At 39.7% G+C, this 20,471-nt stretch overlaps 1 protein-coding gene across 1 annotated transcript in view; it reads left to right on the top strand.

Annotated features, from left to right (window-relative positions):
• Positions 1-20,471, top strand: part of LOC139445683 (uncharacterized) — a 180,626-nt gene that overhangs the window by 141,644 nt on the left and 18,511 nt on the right. Inside the window, exon 5 of the mRNA XM_071226872.1 lies at positions 11,296-11,634. Within this exon, the coding sequence (XP_071082973.1) occupies positions 11,296-11,634 (339 nt within the window). The remainder of the gene's footprint in view (positions 1-11,295; positions 11,635-20,471) is intronic.

Here is a 20,471-nt window from a genome sequence, read left to right as displayed (position 1 = left end):
CTGAAATCTAAGGCTGACTGGTGTGTCACTGTTCGACACACCCACACACAACCTGGGAATTAATCTGTCGACTCTTCCCCCTTTAGTCCTGATGTTTGTTGACACAAGTTTGTCCCTCTGAATGTTCCCGGTATCAGTGCAGGCCTGTCCCTTTTGTCCTGATTTCAATGCAGGGTTCAACCACTTACATGAATCAAAGTTACTTGAATAGATTAAACAAATTTTGAGAAGTTGTATGAATTGCTGATTGAAGTGTGGCTTGGTGGGGCAGTGCAGTGCACATCACAACAGTGACTCGTCTTTCTTTTTATTATCATCTGTAATAATGTACGTATGTATATGATTTGACACGATAAAGATTATAATTATTTTTTTTAGCTTTAATTAGGAAATACTTACAACTTGAGTCACGTTATAATGTAATGACCAGGATTTCAGTCATCATTGGATGTGATATGTCGTAGGGCTAACAATTAAACTTGTCCTTGAAATGAGAAACAGCTCGCTTTGTCCGACGAGACACACGATTTGTTGGCTTTCATTTATGTTTGAAAACTGTAAGTAATAACGAGGTTAGAAGAGAATGTATCGAGCGTGTGTGTCTCTGTGTAGGTTCAGTGACGGCGGTTACCTCGGGGGTCAATATATCATACCTTGTCGGGGGGAACCGGCTTTTATGAGCGGAGCCAGTGCGGTTTTGCCAATAATGGCTTCTCTAGAGATGTCAAGTCAATGTAGATAAGAATAGGTAATTGTCAAGCAGCAGGTCACAAGGTCCGTGTTAATAATGCACTGTTTTTATGTGCAGGAGATGTCAGCCATGTTTCAGTTCTGTGAATTTGTCCATTGTCCAAATAGCTTGGTAGGTTCATCACTGCATCAGTTGGTTTAGGACTGAATGGGTCGGATTATTTCCCAATGTACGCATGACACCACAACCTGACCTCGAACCTGTTTGTCTACTTTGATTGTTTGTGAATCAGGAGTGATGCATGGTATTATGTAGAACATAATTTTACGTAAATTCGGAAGGAAAAAAGCACAATTATATACAAACAATGAAAAAAATGTGATTAGTTCACATCTACTTTATTGGAGTGTTAGTATGTACTTTATCAAGATATATTTACCGTCAAAAACAACATGTTCTTTACTGGATGAGTGAGTGAGTATGGTTTTACGCCGCTTTTAGCAATATTCCAGCAATATCACGGCGGGGGACACCAGAAATGGGCTTCACACATTGTACCCATGTCGGGAATCGAACCCGGGTCTTCGGCGTGGCGAGCGAACGTTTTAACCACTAGGCTACCCGACCGCCCCCTTTACTGGATGAAAATACCATGGATTTTGTTACATCAATGATCAATTCATTGCCGTTACAATAAACTTAAAAAACGTAGAGTCCCCCAGACCTCCAGCCAACTTTCAGTATTTTTTATTTCATCCCATTTTTTAGCTTACATTTTACCTGAAAGACACATGCGACTTTAGCCAGGGGTGGTTGGGTAGCGTAGTTGTTAAAGCCTTCGCTCGTGATGCTGAAGGCCAAGGTATGATTACCCACATGGGTACAATGTGTGAAGCCTATTTCTGGTGTCCCCTGCTGTGATATTGCAAGAATATGTCTAAAAGCAGCATAAAACCATACTCACTCACTCACTCACTCACTCACTCACTCACTCACTCACTCACGTCCACACTAGTCCAAAGCCTGAGTCTAGCTAAATTCTATTTGTTCTAGAAAACCGCGCTAATAACATTCCATGTCATAACTCTAAATTCTACTAAAAATAATCAGATTGACCCAAACTGCATACTGTCCTATAAACAGTACAGTCTTGTTCATATATAACATACTCCATGTGATCACATGATGTTCAGTCATTGGGCAAGAGTCTTTAGTTGTGCTTTAATGTATATAAATCCCATTTGGGTAAAATTGACTGGGCCTTATCTACTCAAACGAGTAGACATGCGATGGCCGCTTTCTCGTAGAAGGTGATTGGACGACACTAAACATAGCTCTCATTGGTTCTTGGTATCTCATGAAAACAAATAACATCCGTGAAGTCTGTTTGTGAAGTAAAAATTCTCTTGCCAAATTAACCTCAGCAGTGCAGATTGGTATAATTTTTAGCCTTTAGATGTAGACATGTCTTCGGGATTATTGACATTCGTAATTACGGAGTCCAGGCATGCGTACATATAACCAGATACTGTACAGATTTGTACACATGGCCACCACCTGTTGGCTAAAAGTGCTAGACTGTAGAGCTGACTATCCAAATAAACCATAGAGATCGATAATCGTTAACTAAATAATCATCAATTATCGATAAATATCAGAGAAGTAACTTTGGGCAAATACGCTAAAAGCTCAGAGACAAAACAACATATCTCATCACTGGTGAGTTGTGACACATTTATGCATGGAGTACTTTGTGGACATTTAAGATGTGACAAAATCAGTTGCTTACCCTCTTGCCCCGCAATGGTCAAAAACAAGCTGTTTCGGCATATTAAAACTTTATTTCATCCATTAGTTTGTCCATTTTATCGATAACACAATTTTCGTATTGATAATAGTCAATACTTATTCCCATCATCGTTAATTCTGATGATCAATCTTTTTTGCCAGCCCTACTAAACTGAACAGTAGTACCAGTTTATGGGTAAACCAGACCCTGCAAGGGAGGGTATCCGGTTAATAAAATAGCAGCAGAGGTCCCAAAGCAAGGCTTTCTGTAAACTGGTTACTCATACAAAGCTTCCTCTTCTGCTGTTCTTTCAACAGGTTGCCCTCCCTCTGTACAGTCGGGTCACCTGTGGTTTTCCAGACAGACTGTCTACCCCTCCACTTAAGTCTGTTTCATTTATTTATATAAGTTGTTTATCCTGTGTGATCTTCCATTATTAATACAGAAAGTTGATCATGTACATTACTTATGAATAAAAAGGCAGCAAATTGCCTACGAAGCAAATGTAGGATCGAGGATACTTGTTTCAATATGACTCATGCTAAGTTGACCAATGTCTGTTATATATGATCCCGGTTTGGAATTAATCCAATAATTCCATCACAACGTAGTGAGTGTTTGAAATAATGCATGAAAGTCAACAGGTCCTTGTGAAAGAAACTTGTTAAGAGTTTAAGATTTGGGGGCCCCTAGTTTAAAATACTGTAGAAGCAAACCTTGAGAAGCTCCTTAGAATCGGACACTGGTTACATTCTCCGAAGACGAGTGACAGTACTTGATCGGGATAATACGGTACAGTTGTCAGCCAAATACTCGAGCTCCATGAAAAGCGTGTATGAATACATTGTAACAGTTAACACAAACGGCACTTTTCACATTGAACTCAAACCCACGGCCAAATGTCTATGTGAATGTGGAAGTACAGCTGGAGTGACACTGCTGCATGAAGCGTATTGGTTGATGAACATTATTGGGATATAATTGTACAGCACATCACCCAAAGGACGCCTATTGGACCAGAGTCTTTACCAGTAGTTTCTTGTTAAAGAACAGCTAGACTTGGCCAGCAGGTTTATAAGCTGTAAGACATTTCTCAACAACACCCAACCCCATCCAACCCCTATATATAACTAAGATGTGAAATAGCGGTTTAGGGCTCGCATCAATTAAGATTTTCAATCTGATTACTTACAATGAGTTTTGTTACCAGAACGTAGCAATAATTTGTATTTAATTTGACATATTATTGGCTGCTAACTTCAACTGTTTTGTAAGCCCTGAAAATGTATTTGAATTATGTTAGTTCTCGTGAATATAGCTGAGATATTTCCAGCTATTTAATGCCGAGCCAACAGAATCAATAGTATTTAATGAAAAGCCTTCAGCAATCGTGAGATAGAGCATTGATCTTCCATCCCTTGGTCTGTCAGTATGAAAAACCGGTCTGCATCCAATTTCAACACGTTGGTCCTCTGTTTTTGCTGGCCTTCATCTTATAGCTAGGTTGCAGGGACGCTGTATAATGAAGTCGACTTTTCAAATCTCTCTGCCGAACAATTCCCCAGCTGAGTAGTAATATAAGGCTTCTGCAGCATTCAACTCAACTCACTTAGGGGGGAGGTTTTGCAGTAACTCAATATTTTGTATACCACAGTTGGAGTTTTGGTCACCACCAGGTGACGGTGGCTGGAGGAAAGAAAATGGTATTTGTGTTTTCAACTTCTAAAGTGCTGACTTCTACTTCCTGTAATTGATTTTGGTCAGGCAATGCTCAGCTTTGATCAGTTGGTTTTGTCATCACTTTTAGAATATCGGTTGTTGCGCAGGTGTTTCAGTGACTGGGATATGTGGGGTATTTATCATCACTTTAGAATATCAGTTGTTAGGCAGGGGTTTCAGTGACTGGGATCTGTGGGGTATTTATCATCACTTGTGAATATCGGTTGTTAGGCTGGGGTTTCAGTGACTGGGATATGTGGGGTATTTATCATCACTTTAGAATAACGGTTGTTGCGCAGGTGTTTCAGTGACTGGGATATATGGGATATTTATCATCACTTTAGAATATCAGCTGTTAGGCACTTGTTTCAGTGACTGGGATATATGGGATATTTATCATCACTTTAAAATATCAGTTGTTAGGCAGGTGTTGCAGTGACTGGGATATATGGGATATTTATCATCACTTTAGAATATCGGTTGTTAGGCACTTGTTGCAGTGACAGGGATATATGGGATATTTATCTTCACTTTAGAATATCGGTTGTTAGGCAGGTGTTTCAGTGACTGGGATATATGGGATATTTATCATCACTTTAAAATATCAGTTGTTAGGCAGGTGTTGCAGTGACTGGGATATATGGGATATTTATCATCACTTTAGAATATTGGTTGTTAGGCAGGTGTTGCAGTGACTGGGATATATGGGATATTTATCATCACTTTAGAATATCAGTTGTTAGGCACTTGTTGCAGTGACTGGGATATATTGATAAATACTCAATATATCCCTGTCATTGCAACATTCTTTCCTTCCACATAAAACTAATTTGCTGTAATATAGCATTAAACTCCCTCACTCACCCAAGTGCCTCTCTCCAATGATTCTCTTGTGGTTTTGAACCCACTCAGTGGACATATTACAGATAAAGCACAAATCAGGCTGAGATAACAGGGCCATGAAAACATTTTCCACTCTACTACATCTGAAGTAGATGGATATCGTGCTAAGTTAAAAGGAAATTTTTAATATCTTCTTAATGCCTGACTAAACTATTTCAAATTCACATCCTAGTTAAATACCAATCTAGCAGGCTTCCAATACATGTGTGATCAGACATGAAATCGACTGTGAAAATGAGAAGTTTTCACTTCAAAAGAATCAGTGTCTTTGACACCGCTGATGGATAATATCTCACGAAATAGTTCATCTGATTCTACAGGGGCAGCTGTCAGTCAGCAATCAGCAGCTTAAAGAGAATAGGACAGATATGTGGTGAAAAAAGAAGAAATGGTTTTGATATTCCTCAGCCATGTAAGATAAAGTGATGCCAGATTTATACAGAAAGGATGATGTGACCGACGTATGGAGGAGTGTTACTGCCATCACCTGAGCTGATGCTGATTGTAAGATAGACATGCTGAACTTTAGTGGTTGTAGAAATTACAGTCAAGTGTGAAGGCTGAGTGAGTGAGTGAGTGAATGAATGAGTAAATGAGTAAATATATAAGTGGGTAGCATTTGAGTGAAAAGAGAATGTGGGTAGCAAGTGAATGAGAGAGTGAGAGAATGAGCAAATGAATAAGTGGGTATCAAGTGATTGAAGAGTAAGTGAATATGAGAGAGTGATTGAGTGAGTGAATGAGAGAGAGTGAGTGAATGAATAAGTGGGTAGCAAGTGAATGAGAGAGTAAGTGAATGAGTGAGTGAGTGAATGAGTAAATGAATATATAAGTGGGTAGCAAGTGAATGAGAGAGTGAGTAAGTGAAGGAGAGAGTGAGTGAGAGAATGAGCAAATGAATAAGTGGGTAGCATTTGAGTGAATGAGAGAGTGAGAGAAAGTGAGTGAGCCAGTATAATTTGAGTAAGTGTTTGTTTGTTGTTTAACAGCACACTCAGCAATATTCCAGCTGTATGACAGCAGTCAGTAAATAATCAAGTCTGGACCAGACTATCCAGTGATTGATGTCTTGATGCAAATGGGATACAATGACATGCATCAACCAAGTCAGGAAGCGTGACCACCTAATCACGCTAGTCCCCTCTTATGCATGGGTTACTGAAGACCTATTCTAACCCGGGGCTTTGACTAAGTGAGTGATGTTTGGGGGTAGCCTAGTGGTCAAGGCAATCCACAACCAGTGCATCCTTGTGCAGCTATGGGAGTTAACTCTGCCCAGACCCATGAGGTGTGTTCCTCTGCTGAAACCAATGTGAAAGTGATGTTGATGTCAAGAACAGACGAGACATTGATAATGTTGAATAATGTTTAACATGGTTCCCATCCAATGTATCCTAAGGGAGGTAATTCTGCACATAAAGCATGTGCCTCCACCCAAACAGCCAATGTGAAAGTGATTTCAATGTCACGATCAGACGAGACATTGATAATGTTGAACCTTGTAGATTGTCCTTAATAACTTATATGCTTGCCAAAATACAATTCAGTAGGAGGCGTTTGATGACAGTGAGGTGAAATATTTAGTTGCCAAATGAAAGATAATGTCACAGAGGCAATGAGATAAGCCGACAGTTGAGAGTAGACCTGCTGTATCCTGTATCAGTCTCTCCCAGCATCGGGCCAGCGTAGACTCACTTTGAATACAACAAATCATAATTACAGGAATATGTAGGTTAATAACTTGGAGAATAAGGGTCAGTGTGAGAGAGTATATTGTAAACGTATCTCATTGTTTTCGTGCTACACACAGCATAACTCCCATACTTTAAAATAGACTTTCAACAGCCTTAGTGCCACGCATGTCATAACTTGCATACTTAAACTCTTTCAACACCATAGGCCCGCAGACCGGCCAAGAAGCCTTGAGTCCCCAGACACCGTAGGACGGTAGACCGGCCAAGCTGAAGTCACCTCAAAGTAGTATATAATTCAATTACCTACCTGTCATATCAGTCATTTATTAAATCTATCACATTTCACAATGTCTGAAATACGTATTCCATTTCAATTTATCATTTTTTATTGATAGATTAAAAAATTATTCACTATTTACCCGCAATGTTATTAAAAATAAAATTCTCAGACACACATCGAACATGTCAAAGAGCAAAATAAAGACGTTTCAAGCAAATCTTTAAATATAGTATACAAAGTTATAAATAAAATCGACAAAAATATTTCTAATAGTTTTCAAACTTACATTTAAGTTATTATTTCTATCTCTTCGTGCGATCGCATGGGATGTTAGTCAGATGACATCTTGGCTCTGACACAATGTTTAATGCCAAAATATATGCATGGAAAATCTTTGTCGAAGCGCGTAACCTAGCATGATACATCCACGAAGCTCCATATTTTTAATATAGATCGCGATTTCCTGCTTAAAACGTTCAGAATAACACGATTTAACAAAAAAAATTCGTTAAAATCTGAAATTCATCATACATGAGGACGTTACCATAACTGTAATTTGATTGGCTGCCTGAAGTCACATGCTCAAGTTTGACCAATCACAAACATTGTAGCAAATTTCGGCAAGAAAGCGTCATTAGAAACCAATTTTTATCCAATGAAATCGTATGTCATAGCTACGAAAAAAGTCCAGGCGATGTTACAAGTGCATGTAGATGGAAAAACAAGCTTTCTAGGGATGTGTCATATATCAGACTTCAACAAACGTGCTATTCATGCGAAGCTTCAAAAACGGAGGTATTTCTTCATGTTACTGAGCGGACAGATGCTGTTATCAGGAAATGTGTGAAAACAGATACTATTTATAATTCTTCTTAAAATAATTTTCTTATGTAGTAAACAATGAACATAAAAAAGAAATAGGTAAGTGGATTTTATGAAATCTTATATTTGCTGAAAATCGTCAAATTCTCACTTACATTTTTTCTTATTTACAACAAACTTAATTAAGTTGTAAATGCATTATTTAAATAATGTGATAAACATAACTTTCATATCTATAAACAATAGGATCAGACCTTTCAAATGGTGTATGACATGAAGTAGCAAAGATGATTTACAAGCAGATATTTTCTTTGATAAATGTTGGCTTCATCTATCACACAAGAGTCTCTGGGAACTCGGTGTCACAGCAGTAAAAGCTTCTGGTTGACTGGTGTTGAAAGAGTTAACATAGACTTTCAACAGCCTTAGTGCTACGCACTTAAAACACATCTGTGACGTCATTCCATTGTTTGAACACTCCATTATTTTTCAGGAATGGAAAGTTGCTTGTCAACTGAACATAATCTTGAAGCAACATTTGAAATAATTTCCACTTGGAACAGACAGAACTATTTTTTACATTTATTTACATGTGAATAATTTCATATTTTTTTTCTGAAAACATGTGTCGCCAGCGGGTTTTGAACCCGCATTGTTAGATTTGAAAATGTCTAATTGTCAATCTCAGCTATGACGTCACATGAAGGTATGGAAATTAACTATTAAATATTTTCATAATTTTGCATAATGCTTAAAAGCTCAAAATAATATGTATATTTTTTGTGTTAGAGCAGGTAACCCACGACAATGTTCATATTTATAGCAGAAAAAACATATATGTATATATATGAGAAAAAACAAATAAGGTAATATAAATATCACGTGTTCGGGGTTCTATATTACCTATTATACCCGTCAGCATGTATTAACAAAGTGCAAGCCACTGATACATACTAGTTTAGGACCCAACAAAATTATGAAGAGCTGTGTACCATGCATTGTAAATGGCGCACGTGCAACAGCGGCAGAGAACGCATTCCTCGTGCATCACGCAAGGTCGATTCACGCAGTATAAATACAGACAACAAAGAGTTCTGGTATATTTTTCAAATATTTTCAACTACAGAATATTTTGTCAAAGTGTAAAAGTAGGGATAAGTTTTAAGTAGAGTATCCTCTCCATTCCTTAAAAATAGTGGGCCTCTGCTCCATTATTTTTAAGGAATAGAGAGTTACTTGGACATTCCCCTAGAGCTACATCATAACTCCCATTCTTTTACATAGACTTACGACAGCTGACATAAATCCCACACTTTAACAAACTCCAATGGCATCCTTAGTGCTACGCATTTCGTAAATCGCACACTTTAACATAGACTTACGACAGCCTTAGTGCTACGCACATCATAAATCCCACACTTTAACAAATCCCAATGGTATCCTTAGTGCTACGCATGTCATAAATCGCACACTTTAACATAGACTTACAACATTCTTAGTGCTACACCTGTCATAAATGCCATACTTTAACATGGACTTTCAACATTCTTAGTGCTACGCATATCATAAGTCCCACACTTTAACAAAGACAAATACCATCCTTAGTGCTACGCATGTCATAAATACCTTACTTTAACATAGACCAACGGCAGTCTTATTGCCAATATCACAAGTGGAAGGAGCGCTCATGTCAACCAAATTTCCTTGTCAGCCACAACGCTGTCCCCATCAACTACACCAGTGACCTACGATGTTGCTACTTAACTCGGGTAACCCAGCAAAGAATACTGAAGCAAGAATGCACAATAATCCACGATAAGGTGTTATGACAAGACCCTGATGTTTGCAATATTTCAGAGTTTTAACTTCGAGTGCCCTGCAGGGTAGACTGTTTGTAAAATCCTGTGTTGGGAAGACACATTGTGATGTAGTTGTTGCAATGTTCTCCTGAATCAGTTCGGTCACACTCAGACGAGTAACAGTGTGAAAGGTGTGAAGGCAGCAGGAGAACCCTGTGAGGAGCTTGTCAGGTGCACTATTAACAATAGCCTATGGCGCTGCTTGCTGTGATAAATGAGCCATCTTTTTTAGTAGACTTGTAAATTTCATGTCTCCTTTCAGAAAGTGAACGTGTAATCTAAAGAGACGGATTTCAAAAAAATTGAGGCATGCACCAAAATAATATTCTATGCAGGTATACCGTTTAAAATTTAATTTTCCACCACCCATGGCAAATTAATTCAGGGGAGATGACAAGTTATTAATATATTTTTTCATATTTTTTTTCAATGCTGTGCCATACAGCTTATTTTAAGCCTATATTAATAAATTAGAAACAGATTTGTTCTAAAGAAGTTGACCCTTTTCTCAAAGTTTCAACAGGTTAGGGGAAGTGAAAAGACGCGTCAAAGATTATTGCACTCACAGAGAGATGGTGTGTGTGTTTGTGTGGCTGTTTTTACTAGTCCGGACTATTACTGATTTTATAGAGCTGCTCGCCCACTGAGATACCATGCCGCAGTTTAACATGAATATCCCACTCAAACACAGTATACCGACTCCCAGCCGACCAGTCCTTGTTTTAGCCCCTTAATGCTGAGCGCCAGACAGGGTAACAACAAGTACCATCTTTAACGACTTTTGGTATGACGCGGATGGGGATTGAACCCTGAACCTTCCACTATTTGGGCGAATGCTCTACCACTAGACTGCAAAGGCGGTCTGTTTTAAACAGCTAACCCGGGGTTGGGTAGCCCTATTGTTAAAACTTTCACTTTTTCACCTGGGTTTGATTTCCCACACTGGTACAATATGTGGAGCCCATGTTTTGTGTCCACATTAGGAATGCAACGATATATCAAACTTTCAACGTATTGTAATTGTTTTCTCTACTCAACCACATCAATAGAAATTTGAAAATGCCAATGGTATTTTCATGTGTATACATAAGAATCAATATTTTGAATAATTGCAATTAGCTATAAATAAAACATAAATCATGCTTCAGAAATTACGTTTGAATTTCAAACATGCCATGTGCATCGAATGGACATCAATTTCCGATTAAAGTTACTTCCCTTTGTTTTGAGTAGCAACAGAGAGTAAAAATGTCTGACTTTGACAGTGTCAGCAATACTTTGTTCATTTCTAATACATTGATGAAGCCTTGAAATTGGTTTAATACTTCACAGTTTCAATAGTTGACATCTATTGCAATACTATTGCAATCATGTGGGGTACTATTACAATACATTCGCAATAGTGAAAATAGACCCAATATTTTAGTCGCCCCTATACAAAATGGCTGGAATATTAGGTGTTAAACCTAACTCACTCACTCACTCACTCACTCACTCACTCACTCACTCACTCTAAGAGCTACTCTGTTTCCCCACAGCTGATGACAGGAAGGCTGCAGCGAAACAGAGGCGCACACCACGAGAGAGCAGGACAGATGATGGTTGCCACACACCACCGTCAGAGCAGCGGGGCCGCCACCGATCTCACGTGTCAAGGTCGCCAACATTGCCCAAATCGCCCATGCGAGAGATGGAAGCAGAGTATGATGCAGATGTTGATCTGAGCCAATCAGCAACAAGCTCGGACCTGGACTCAATGCCATGGCATCATCAACAGCTGTATCGTCTGTATGGTGAAGAAGCAGACTACTTCATCCATCCAAAAATTGAGCCCAAGCCTGTTGTCGTCGTGTCACCGAAGCTGAAGAGACATGAAGGTAAGAACTGAGTTGTGGAGAAATCATCCTCTGTATCTCCAGGGCTCACATTTCAGTAAAGCTACGCTAACCCCTGGATCCTTTCCCGTTGTTCTTGCGATCGTGAATTACCTGCCCTTGATTTTCATTAATGTTTTACCGACCAATAAAACGTCAAGAATAAGAAAAACGTAAGGGAGGTGGACAGAAAGAAATCCTTTCCATCCAAAAGATTTTTAGGGCTATTTTTGGGGTGTCATTCATTTTTTCTATGTTGAATTTCTCACAAACTCAATCGTAATATATGGTACTGTCCGCCATGTTGTTGATATCGCCAACCCAACATTGAGGCTCATTTCTCGCATTTTGATTGGACTGAGTAGCCAAGCAAATCAAATTGGCTAATGAAAATCAAGGGCAGGTAATTTGAGATAGCGAGTACAACGGGAATGGATCCAGCGAGATAAGGAGGATGGTCTTAAATGAGTTTGCGCTTGTCCAGCAATCAGCATCAGCAGATCGCCAAGTCATCTCTTGCATCTAACAGCAGGGTGAAATGGGGGATCAGGTGAGGTGAAATGGGGTTTAATGTTGCATTCAAGGTTATTCCACTTATATTGTAGCATCCATGGATGTGTGTGTGCGTGTATGCGTGCGTGCGTGCATGTGTGGCTGCTTTAACTAGTTCGGACTATTGCCGGTTTTATTGTGCTAGCCCACAGAGATGCCATCCTGCAGTGTAACATGAATACCCCACTCTGATACTCCAGGCCAATATGAGGCAGACAGTACCATATATCAATTTACAACCCCTGTATCAGTATACATATGATACATATGACATTGTAAAAACATGTGAAAAATGACAGAAACTGTTCAAAAACCAGCACACACAGATTTTCTAGTTAATGGTTGGATATAAATAGCATAACATTCACAGTGCTCACTAGCCAATGTTCTTCTGTTCTACAATATGCGATCTTCGATCATGAATTGTCTGGTCCAGACTCAGTACAGGCTGCAGTGATCTGGGTCATTGATTGTGTTGTCTGGCAACCATTGGCTTGCCTGGTCCAGACTCAGTACAGGCTGCAGTGATCTGGATCATTGATTGTGTTGTCTGGCAACCATTGGCTTGCCTGGTCCAGACTCAGTACAGGCTGCAGTGATCTGGATCATTGATTGTGTTGTCTGGCAACCATTGGCTTGCCTGGTCCAGACTCAGTACAGGCTGCAGTGATCTGGATCATTGATTGTGTTGTCTGGCAACCATTGGCTTGCCTGGTCCAGACTCAGTACAGGCTGCAGTGATCTGGATCATTGATTGTGTTGTCTGGCAACCATTGGCTTGCCTGGTCCAGACTAAGTACAGGCTGCAGTGATATGGATCATTGATTGTGTTGTCTGGCAACCGTTGGTTTATCTGGTCCAGACTCAGTACAGGCTGCAGTGATATGGATCATTGATTGTGTTGTCTGGCAACCATTGGCATGCCTGGTCCAGACTCAGTACAGGCTGCAGTGATCTGGATCATTGATTGTGTTGTCTGGCAACCGTTGGCTTGCCTGGTCCAGACTCAGTACAGGCTGCAGTGATCTGGATCTGGCCCACCATGACCTGCCAACATGACACTGGTGACACCGTGATAATTGTGCACCAGGAGAAATGTGTTGAAGTTAGGAGAAAAGCTCCAACAAGGTTGCATCCTCCTTCCAAGGCTATCCCATAAGGAAGCAGCTTGATCGACATGCCGCAACATCGTCAACTGAAGCAGATTCGGAACATTAACCTTCACTGCAGCCATGTCAGGTCCAAAGACTGCACCAAGTGATCATTTAACGCCTGATCTGAGAGATGAAAGTTTCAGGGTGACATGGACTGATCCTTCAACACAAGCTTATTCCGATATTAACCCCTTCACTGCAGCCATATGAGCCTGCACCAAGTGACCACCATAACGCCTCATCTGAGGGATGGGAAGGTTACAGGTGGCATTGACAGAGGTAATCTGTGTAACATAGAAGTCAATATACAGTGCTCCACGGTGGAGGTGGAGGAGGACTCCTTGACTCTGGCAGACCAATTCCCCATCTGCTGTCCCATCCACTGAACCTGATCAATGGTGACCAGTTGATGTTGCTGCTCCCGTCTACTGTTTTCAATCGGAATGCCCAGCTCCAGCAGTCCATTATTGCCTTCATCCATGAAGGACCATGTCTGTTGGCTCCTCTTCTTTGATCCATGTGCATATTTCGAGGTTCCTCTCAAACACTTGCCCTTTTTATGATATTCCATTTAAAGCCCTGAATCTCAAGTAGAGAATGTTTGAAGTTAGCGAGCTCAAATGGTGGCAGAATTTGCGATTCCCTCGAGACAGCTAGTCTGGAGTCCCTTCAGCCTCGGGGGGGCTTACTTTCATAGTGAAATAGGCAGCATTGAAAAGAATCACACATGCTTCTAATACCTATTGAATAAAAAAAATGAAATTAAAAAATGGCCGACTGGATTGGGATGAGTTTAGAATGCTAATGTGTTCCGAGTTGGTAGATTAGTGGATCGGTCTATTGATTGGCTTGTGGTTTGTCAGTCTCGGTATCACCAATGTCATATTGGCCACAGTAAAAGTGGCTTTTAATCAGCTTTTAGCCGCTGCTTCAGGACTTGATCATCATTTCCAAAAGTTGCATGCATCTAACAATTTAAAGACATTTGGCAGTTTGTAACCACTTTGAGATCTTCTTACATGTATATGTTTTAGACAGCTGCATCTCAAAGACAATTTTCCGGATGATAATGTCCCCACCATTTTGCTGATGTCGCCACCTGGAAGCATGCTAATTGCTCTTCCACTATCGTGTCAGTTAGGCTTTTCATAAGCATCTTATCTCACAGCCATTATTCCCATACGCTCACTGGAACCATGTGATACAAAGTATGGCAGCAGACGACAAGCGACCTTCACCTTGTTAGACTTGCACTAAAACACTGCCTGGCCACAAAAATTAAAATGAATGAAACTTTTGCATGGATTTTTTCCAAATTATCACTCATTAAATCATTCATAAGAGCATAAGTGTTTAATATATTTCTACTATGTTTGAAGGTTGACAGGGGGGGGGAGAGGGGCATACAAACCTGGTAAACCATTTTTATGCAATTGTTAGTGTCATTAGCTCTTTAAACTATATCGCTGTGTTGATCATAAAAGTAACTGTTGGTTGCCTGTTTGACACAAATAGTAGTATTTTCTCACAGTCACATTGGTTAAAATGAGTAAGAAACTGATCTCTGGCCACGTCATATCAAAATACGTGAAAAGATGGTACTTGTCGTTACCATGCCTGGGGCTCAGCATTATGGGGCTAGTCGGCTCAGTCAGTTTGCTGTGTCTGAGTGGGATATTAAGGATAAAATGTGACATGGTTAGCACTATAACATCAGACTAGTACAAGCAAGGGCACACACGCACGTCGCTATATGAATGTGCAATAATCTTGAACTCAACATAAAACGCCTTTTCATTTCATCTCACCTTGACTGTCTTGATTTCATAGTTTGTTTCTATATCGTCTCAAGCTAAAGGTGTTGGTGCAGTGTTTTTCATGCAGAACGTAGCTCTGAATGTATGGTAGACCAACACAGGTTCTCCTGTATGTCTTTCTATATTTAGTACTCATGTGGACCTAGGGAAGAATGTGCTCTCAGCACCCTGTTGCTTGTAAGAGGGAGGGGCGGTCCGGTCGGGTAGCCTAGCGGTTAAAGTGTTCGCTCGTCATGCCGAAAACCCGGGTTCGATCCCCGACATTGGTACAATGTGTGAAGCCCATTTCTTGTGTCCCCATCTGTGATATTGCTGGAATATTGCTAAAAGCGGCGTAAAACCATACTCACTCACTACTGTTGCAAGAGGGAACCGTGGGGATTTCATGGTGCAGTTGGTCCCCAGAAAACCTATGCTGATCATAAAAAGCTAAATGGTCAGGCTTGGTGACTTGGTTGATGGTGTTTCAGAATACCTGATGGCATTGACCCTTGTAGATAATATCAATCACTGGATTCTCTGGTCAAAGGGACGGTGGGGTAGCCTAGTGGTTTAAGTTTTCACTCGTCACACTGAAGACCTGGGTTTGATTCCCTTCATGGGTACAAGGTGTGAAGCTCATTTCTGGTGTCCCCCGTCATGATATTGCTGGAATATTGCTAAAAGAGGCGTTAAACCATACTCACTCACTAGGGTCAAGATTTGTTTATTTACAGTTGTATCGTGTTTTTGGCATTTATATCCCAAATGTGTGGTAATCCAACACTGAATCTGAAGATGGTGTGCAGTGGTGTTGATGCCTGCAGGGTTAAAAAAAGTGTGTGTGGTAACTATGGACTTCTTGAGCAGTAGCTCAGCTGCAGACTTTGAACCCTGCCCACGTGTAAGCACTAACCTGTTCTAGGTGACTCACAGATCTTCCTGGATTGCCTGTACGGATCTAAATTGTCCAAGCAGTTTCCTATTTCAGTATGTTCTGCATATACTATCCAGTCTTTAACAAGGACATTAAGATATTTCATGTTGTGAAAACGAGTACATGTCTGGTGGACTGTGGTCGTGTGTACAGCGCATAGGTCACCAATCAGGCAAGTTAAGCAATGATTGTGGCTGAAAGTAGGTGGATGGGGGACCAGGTGGAAGCTTGACTCCTGAGAGTTTTAAGGGCAAGTGACTTCAAAATATGCTCTGTTCACCCAATACTGAATGGCTACCTGGTAAAACGGTATGGTTATCAGCTATGGAAACCTACGATAGTCTACTGGTCCTTATAATTATAACATATAGCAAAACCCTTAAAAATGTCAAATTTATACTAGTCCTTATGATACCTTAACTATTGGGCAGTTTGGCAGGGACTACACAACTAGTGCCACTATCAGATATCAATATCGGATCCACGAATTTTAGTGACCGCAAATTTGTTTAAGTGATTGCTTGATGGCGAACCAAGCCCCACGACCCGATCGGACACACTGATCCATTGACCGTGGTAATAATGATGTAGCTCTACAAGCATACCCGCAGTTGTGGTATCTGGCACTATAGAAATTTACTCATTATTTATCTGAACATGAAATGAAGCTCAAAAGGTGTCCATGGCAATATCAAATACTATTTGTATGACAACATCTCCTAGCACTCAGTCACATGCTAGTCCCGCCTGTAACAATAGGGATATCCGTGTCCTTCGTAGATAAACATGACACTAGCCCACAAGTTGAAACAGTCCATAGGTATCACAAAGGCTTTGTAGTATTCCTGGTTTTAACATTGTATTTTATGCAATAATATAAAACTAGGCATTGAAGCCTCTTCATCTTAATTGGTCCTGTTATCAGTGAAATACAAGTCACCTTACAAAGCCACCACATTAATTATTATTATAAGAACGTAAACAGGAAACTTTATCATTTTAATACTGACATTTCGTACAGATTTAAGGCCAAATATCAGCCTCTCAGCTGGTTGAGAAAAATCCATGTTGGGTTTCTAACATTAAATTACCGGTATTTGAAAGCCAACTTGTAGCAGTTGATCTATCTGCCATATGTTCGTTTTCCATAGTGATATATTTCAGGAGTCACACCCAAAGGTGTAATTGGATTTCAATACATATAGAAAAACTGTTTAAGATTGTAGTTTGTCATTCTTCATATTAAACTTCTTAACTAAGGGGGCAGTGGGGTAGTCAAGTGGATAAAGCATTCCCTCTTTTCACCAAAGACCTGGGTTTGATTCCCACATGGGTAAAACTTGTGAGGCCCATTTCTGGCAGTGATGTTGCTGAAATTTTGCTAAAAGCAGCATAAAAACAACTCACTCACTTTTAACTACAGTCAATGAAAGATATTTTGCAGGGCTGTTTCTTTCCTTCTATACATACAGTACCTATGTATTAGAAATGGTGTATATTATTTAAGCAGACATTGTCAGTCACAGCCCCTTAAACAAGGAAACGTAGACTTGCAACTGTGGCGTCATAATATCCACTCTGAGCCAACTTTGAGCACCAAGTTCCTCATCAAATAGGCCAGGCTTCCAAAGTTTCTTTCCAAAGTAGCATTAATATTCAGACCTCTTCACAGGTCTTATCTGTGATTTGCCATTTTTGGATCAAAAACCCAGCGACCAGCAAAGATCATAATGAATTTACCATCTCAAATCCAGGCACTTGCATACATCTTTGGCAAGACATCAACTGTTTAAAGATTTCCTAAAAGTCATTTCTATGGCAACAAATTGGCACGCATGTAAATAAGGATTTGGGTTGTTCTGGAGACTGGAGGCAGAGAAGACTCTTCTCCATATGGGTTAGGACACATCTGAGCTGCTCATAATGTAATGAAGGCGGCTACCATGAGGTAGATCTCTTCTTTCCTCTCGCAGGGGACTTAGGGTTATATCCATATCGTCCTCAATTTGTACCAAGCGTGGATGATGCCCATTTGAAAGACATCACCAATATCTTGTTATGACGGGGAATTTTACAAGAATTTTGCCAACATATCAGTGAAGTAAAAAAAAAATACCTTATGAGGGGGAATTTTACATGTATGTTGCCAACGTATCAGGGATATGTATCGGTGAAATAAACAAAAAAATGACTTCATTACAAGGGGGAATTTTATATGGATGTTGTCAACACTTTAGGATATATATCAGTGAAATAAAAACAAATGATGATCTTAATTTATTGTTGTAATCTGCAATTATTGTGGCATTAGTGTTGCTGTGGTGTGATGTGGTCAAATGGGCGAGGGGGTTGCACATCCATCCAACCCCTGTAATTCCTCTCCCAGACACTAATTACCGTTCCATGTTTATTGTCACAAATGTTGGAGGATTAACTCACTGCTGTTTCTGCATCAGGGCCAAGGCAGATGTAAATTAGAGATTCAAAATTCGCTTGAAAATATGCAATAAATGTAATTATTTGTAGTGACGGCTTAATGACTCTATTAATCCATGTTTTTATATACATGATATATGTGTGATAAACACTATTATTTTGGAGTCCAAGTAAAAAAATGTGTTTGATTAGCTTATGACATATTTAGTAGAAGGGACTTACTTTTTTAATTCACGTTTTTATATGTGATAAACACCATTATTTTGTAGTGCAAGTCAAAGATATTTTAGTTGGTTATAACTCCTGTAATTTATTGAATAAGCTCTTTAGATCCATTAATTTCGAGTTTGGGCATAAAATGTGTTCCATTATTAAGTGATTATTTCATGGAATTGTGAAGGATAAATACTCAATTCTGGGATATGCTTATTATAAGTCATGTCTCGTCACATGAAGGCCTTGATAATTACATGGAATCCATTCATTTAATTTTGAAATCGGCTGCAATGTTTTTTAGTGATCATGATTTATTCATTCCTATACCATAGATAATCAAAGTCTTCCTTTCTGAACATTTGGCAATGGGCAGTCTCAGATTTCCACACTTGGATGATTAAAATGATTATCAAACATTGCCCTGCGCCTGAAGAGCGGTAGTTAAATTTGTCCTGTATGGTAAAGGACATACATATGTTAAGTGTTGTTGTTGAAATACATTTTCCACCGAATTAAGTGCTTCAGCAATGTTCATTTCCACATCAAACACCATAACAATATTGAAATGATCGATTGCAGTTCACAAATTGTCATTCCAAGAATTAAAAAGCCCGGCTCCTAAGCTGGAAAATGATAGGTTTAAGTATGATTAAATGATTACACATGTTACTGGAATGGACTGCAAGTTTTTGCGTTACAAGGTTGAGATTTTCACCACAGCCATCCCCAAACCATGATTAGCCCAAAAGTTCCTTTTGATTTATTGATTATTCTCAATCCTGGCTACTCCATTGGCAGTGCAGAAGTCTTTTTGATTGCACTGTTTGGTTGTAGGCTTAAGCCAGTCTGGTCTTAACATGCGTTTCTGTAAACATTGATCAGTGCATCCCTGTTCGTAAATTTCATCTCACAAGCCGTTTATGGCTTGTTGGATACGGAGACGTCAATTGGCTTCTGATGTGGTATACAAAAAGCGTAAATTTGGGAGAGGACTAATCCCAGCTATACTGATACGTTCTCTGTTGTCACGTATCTCTCAACAAAAGCGTGAATTGACAGTTTGACCGAGGCGCTAATCTCTCCGATCTTGATTTGTTTGCTAGTTTCAGCATGGTTTGCCTGGTGCCTGCACTCTATCCGTAATTCCCTTGTGATCGTAAACGCGTCCCCTAAACGAGGCAATGTAATATTTCTCATAGTCAATCAGTACTAAGACCCGATTCTCCGTCCAATCAAAATGCAATTCATTCTGGCGATCTAAGGGTTCTTGTCAAAGTCGAAATCCTGAGATGTGCGCACAAACGTCTCGGTTATCACTCCATCACAGTTCAAGAGAGATAACTCTACTTTTCATGCCTGGCCTTGCTTGATGTGCATTACCGCCTCTACTCGTCAGTAGATTTCATTTATTTCCGATCAGAGGATCATTTGGATAAAATCATCACCGATATTTATCCAATAGTCTCTGTTGATCTGGTTACCATGGTGAAGTATTGTATGCCTTTAGTTAGTGCCCAGATGTGGTATAATACAACATGTTATTACATATTAGCCTTTGTCTGCTCGGCAATATAAGTGAGAAGTACACAGTAGTGTTGCAGCCATAGTTGAAGAGATCTTAGAATTGTGGTGTTTTCATTGTGAATTACGTTGACAAATGTGGGTTGTATGTGCTATAACGCTTGGTTAGTACTTGTTAATGGTGGTAAAATCTGAACAAGGGACATTTCCTTGCATTAGAATATATAT

This window comes from Haliotis cracherodii, unplaced genomic scaffold (genome assembly GCF_022045235.1).
Source record: "Haliotis cracherodii isolate W230 unplaced genomic scaffold, xgHalCrac1.p SCAF_6, whole genome shotgun sequence".
Lineage (NCBI taxonomy): Eukaryota > Metazoa > Mollusca > Gastropoda > Lepetellida > Haliotidae > Haliotis > Haliotis cracherodii.
Note: the sequence above shows the minus strand (reverse complement) of the source record. Positions and strands in the feature narration are given on the sequence as shown.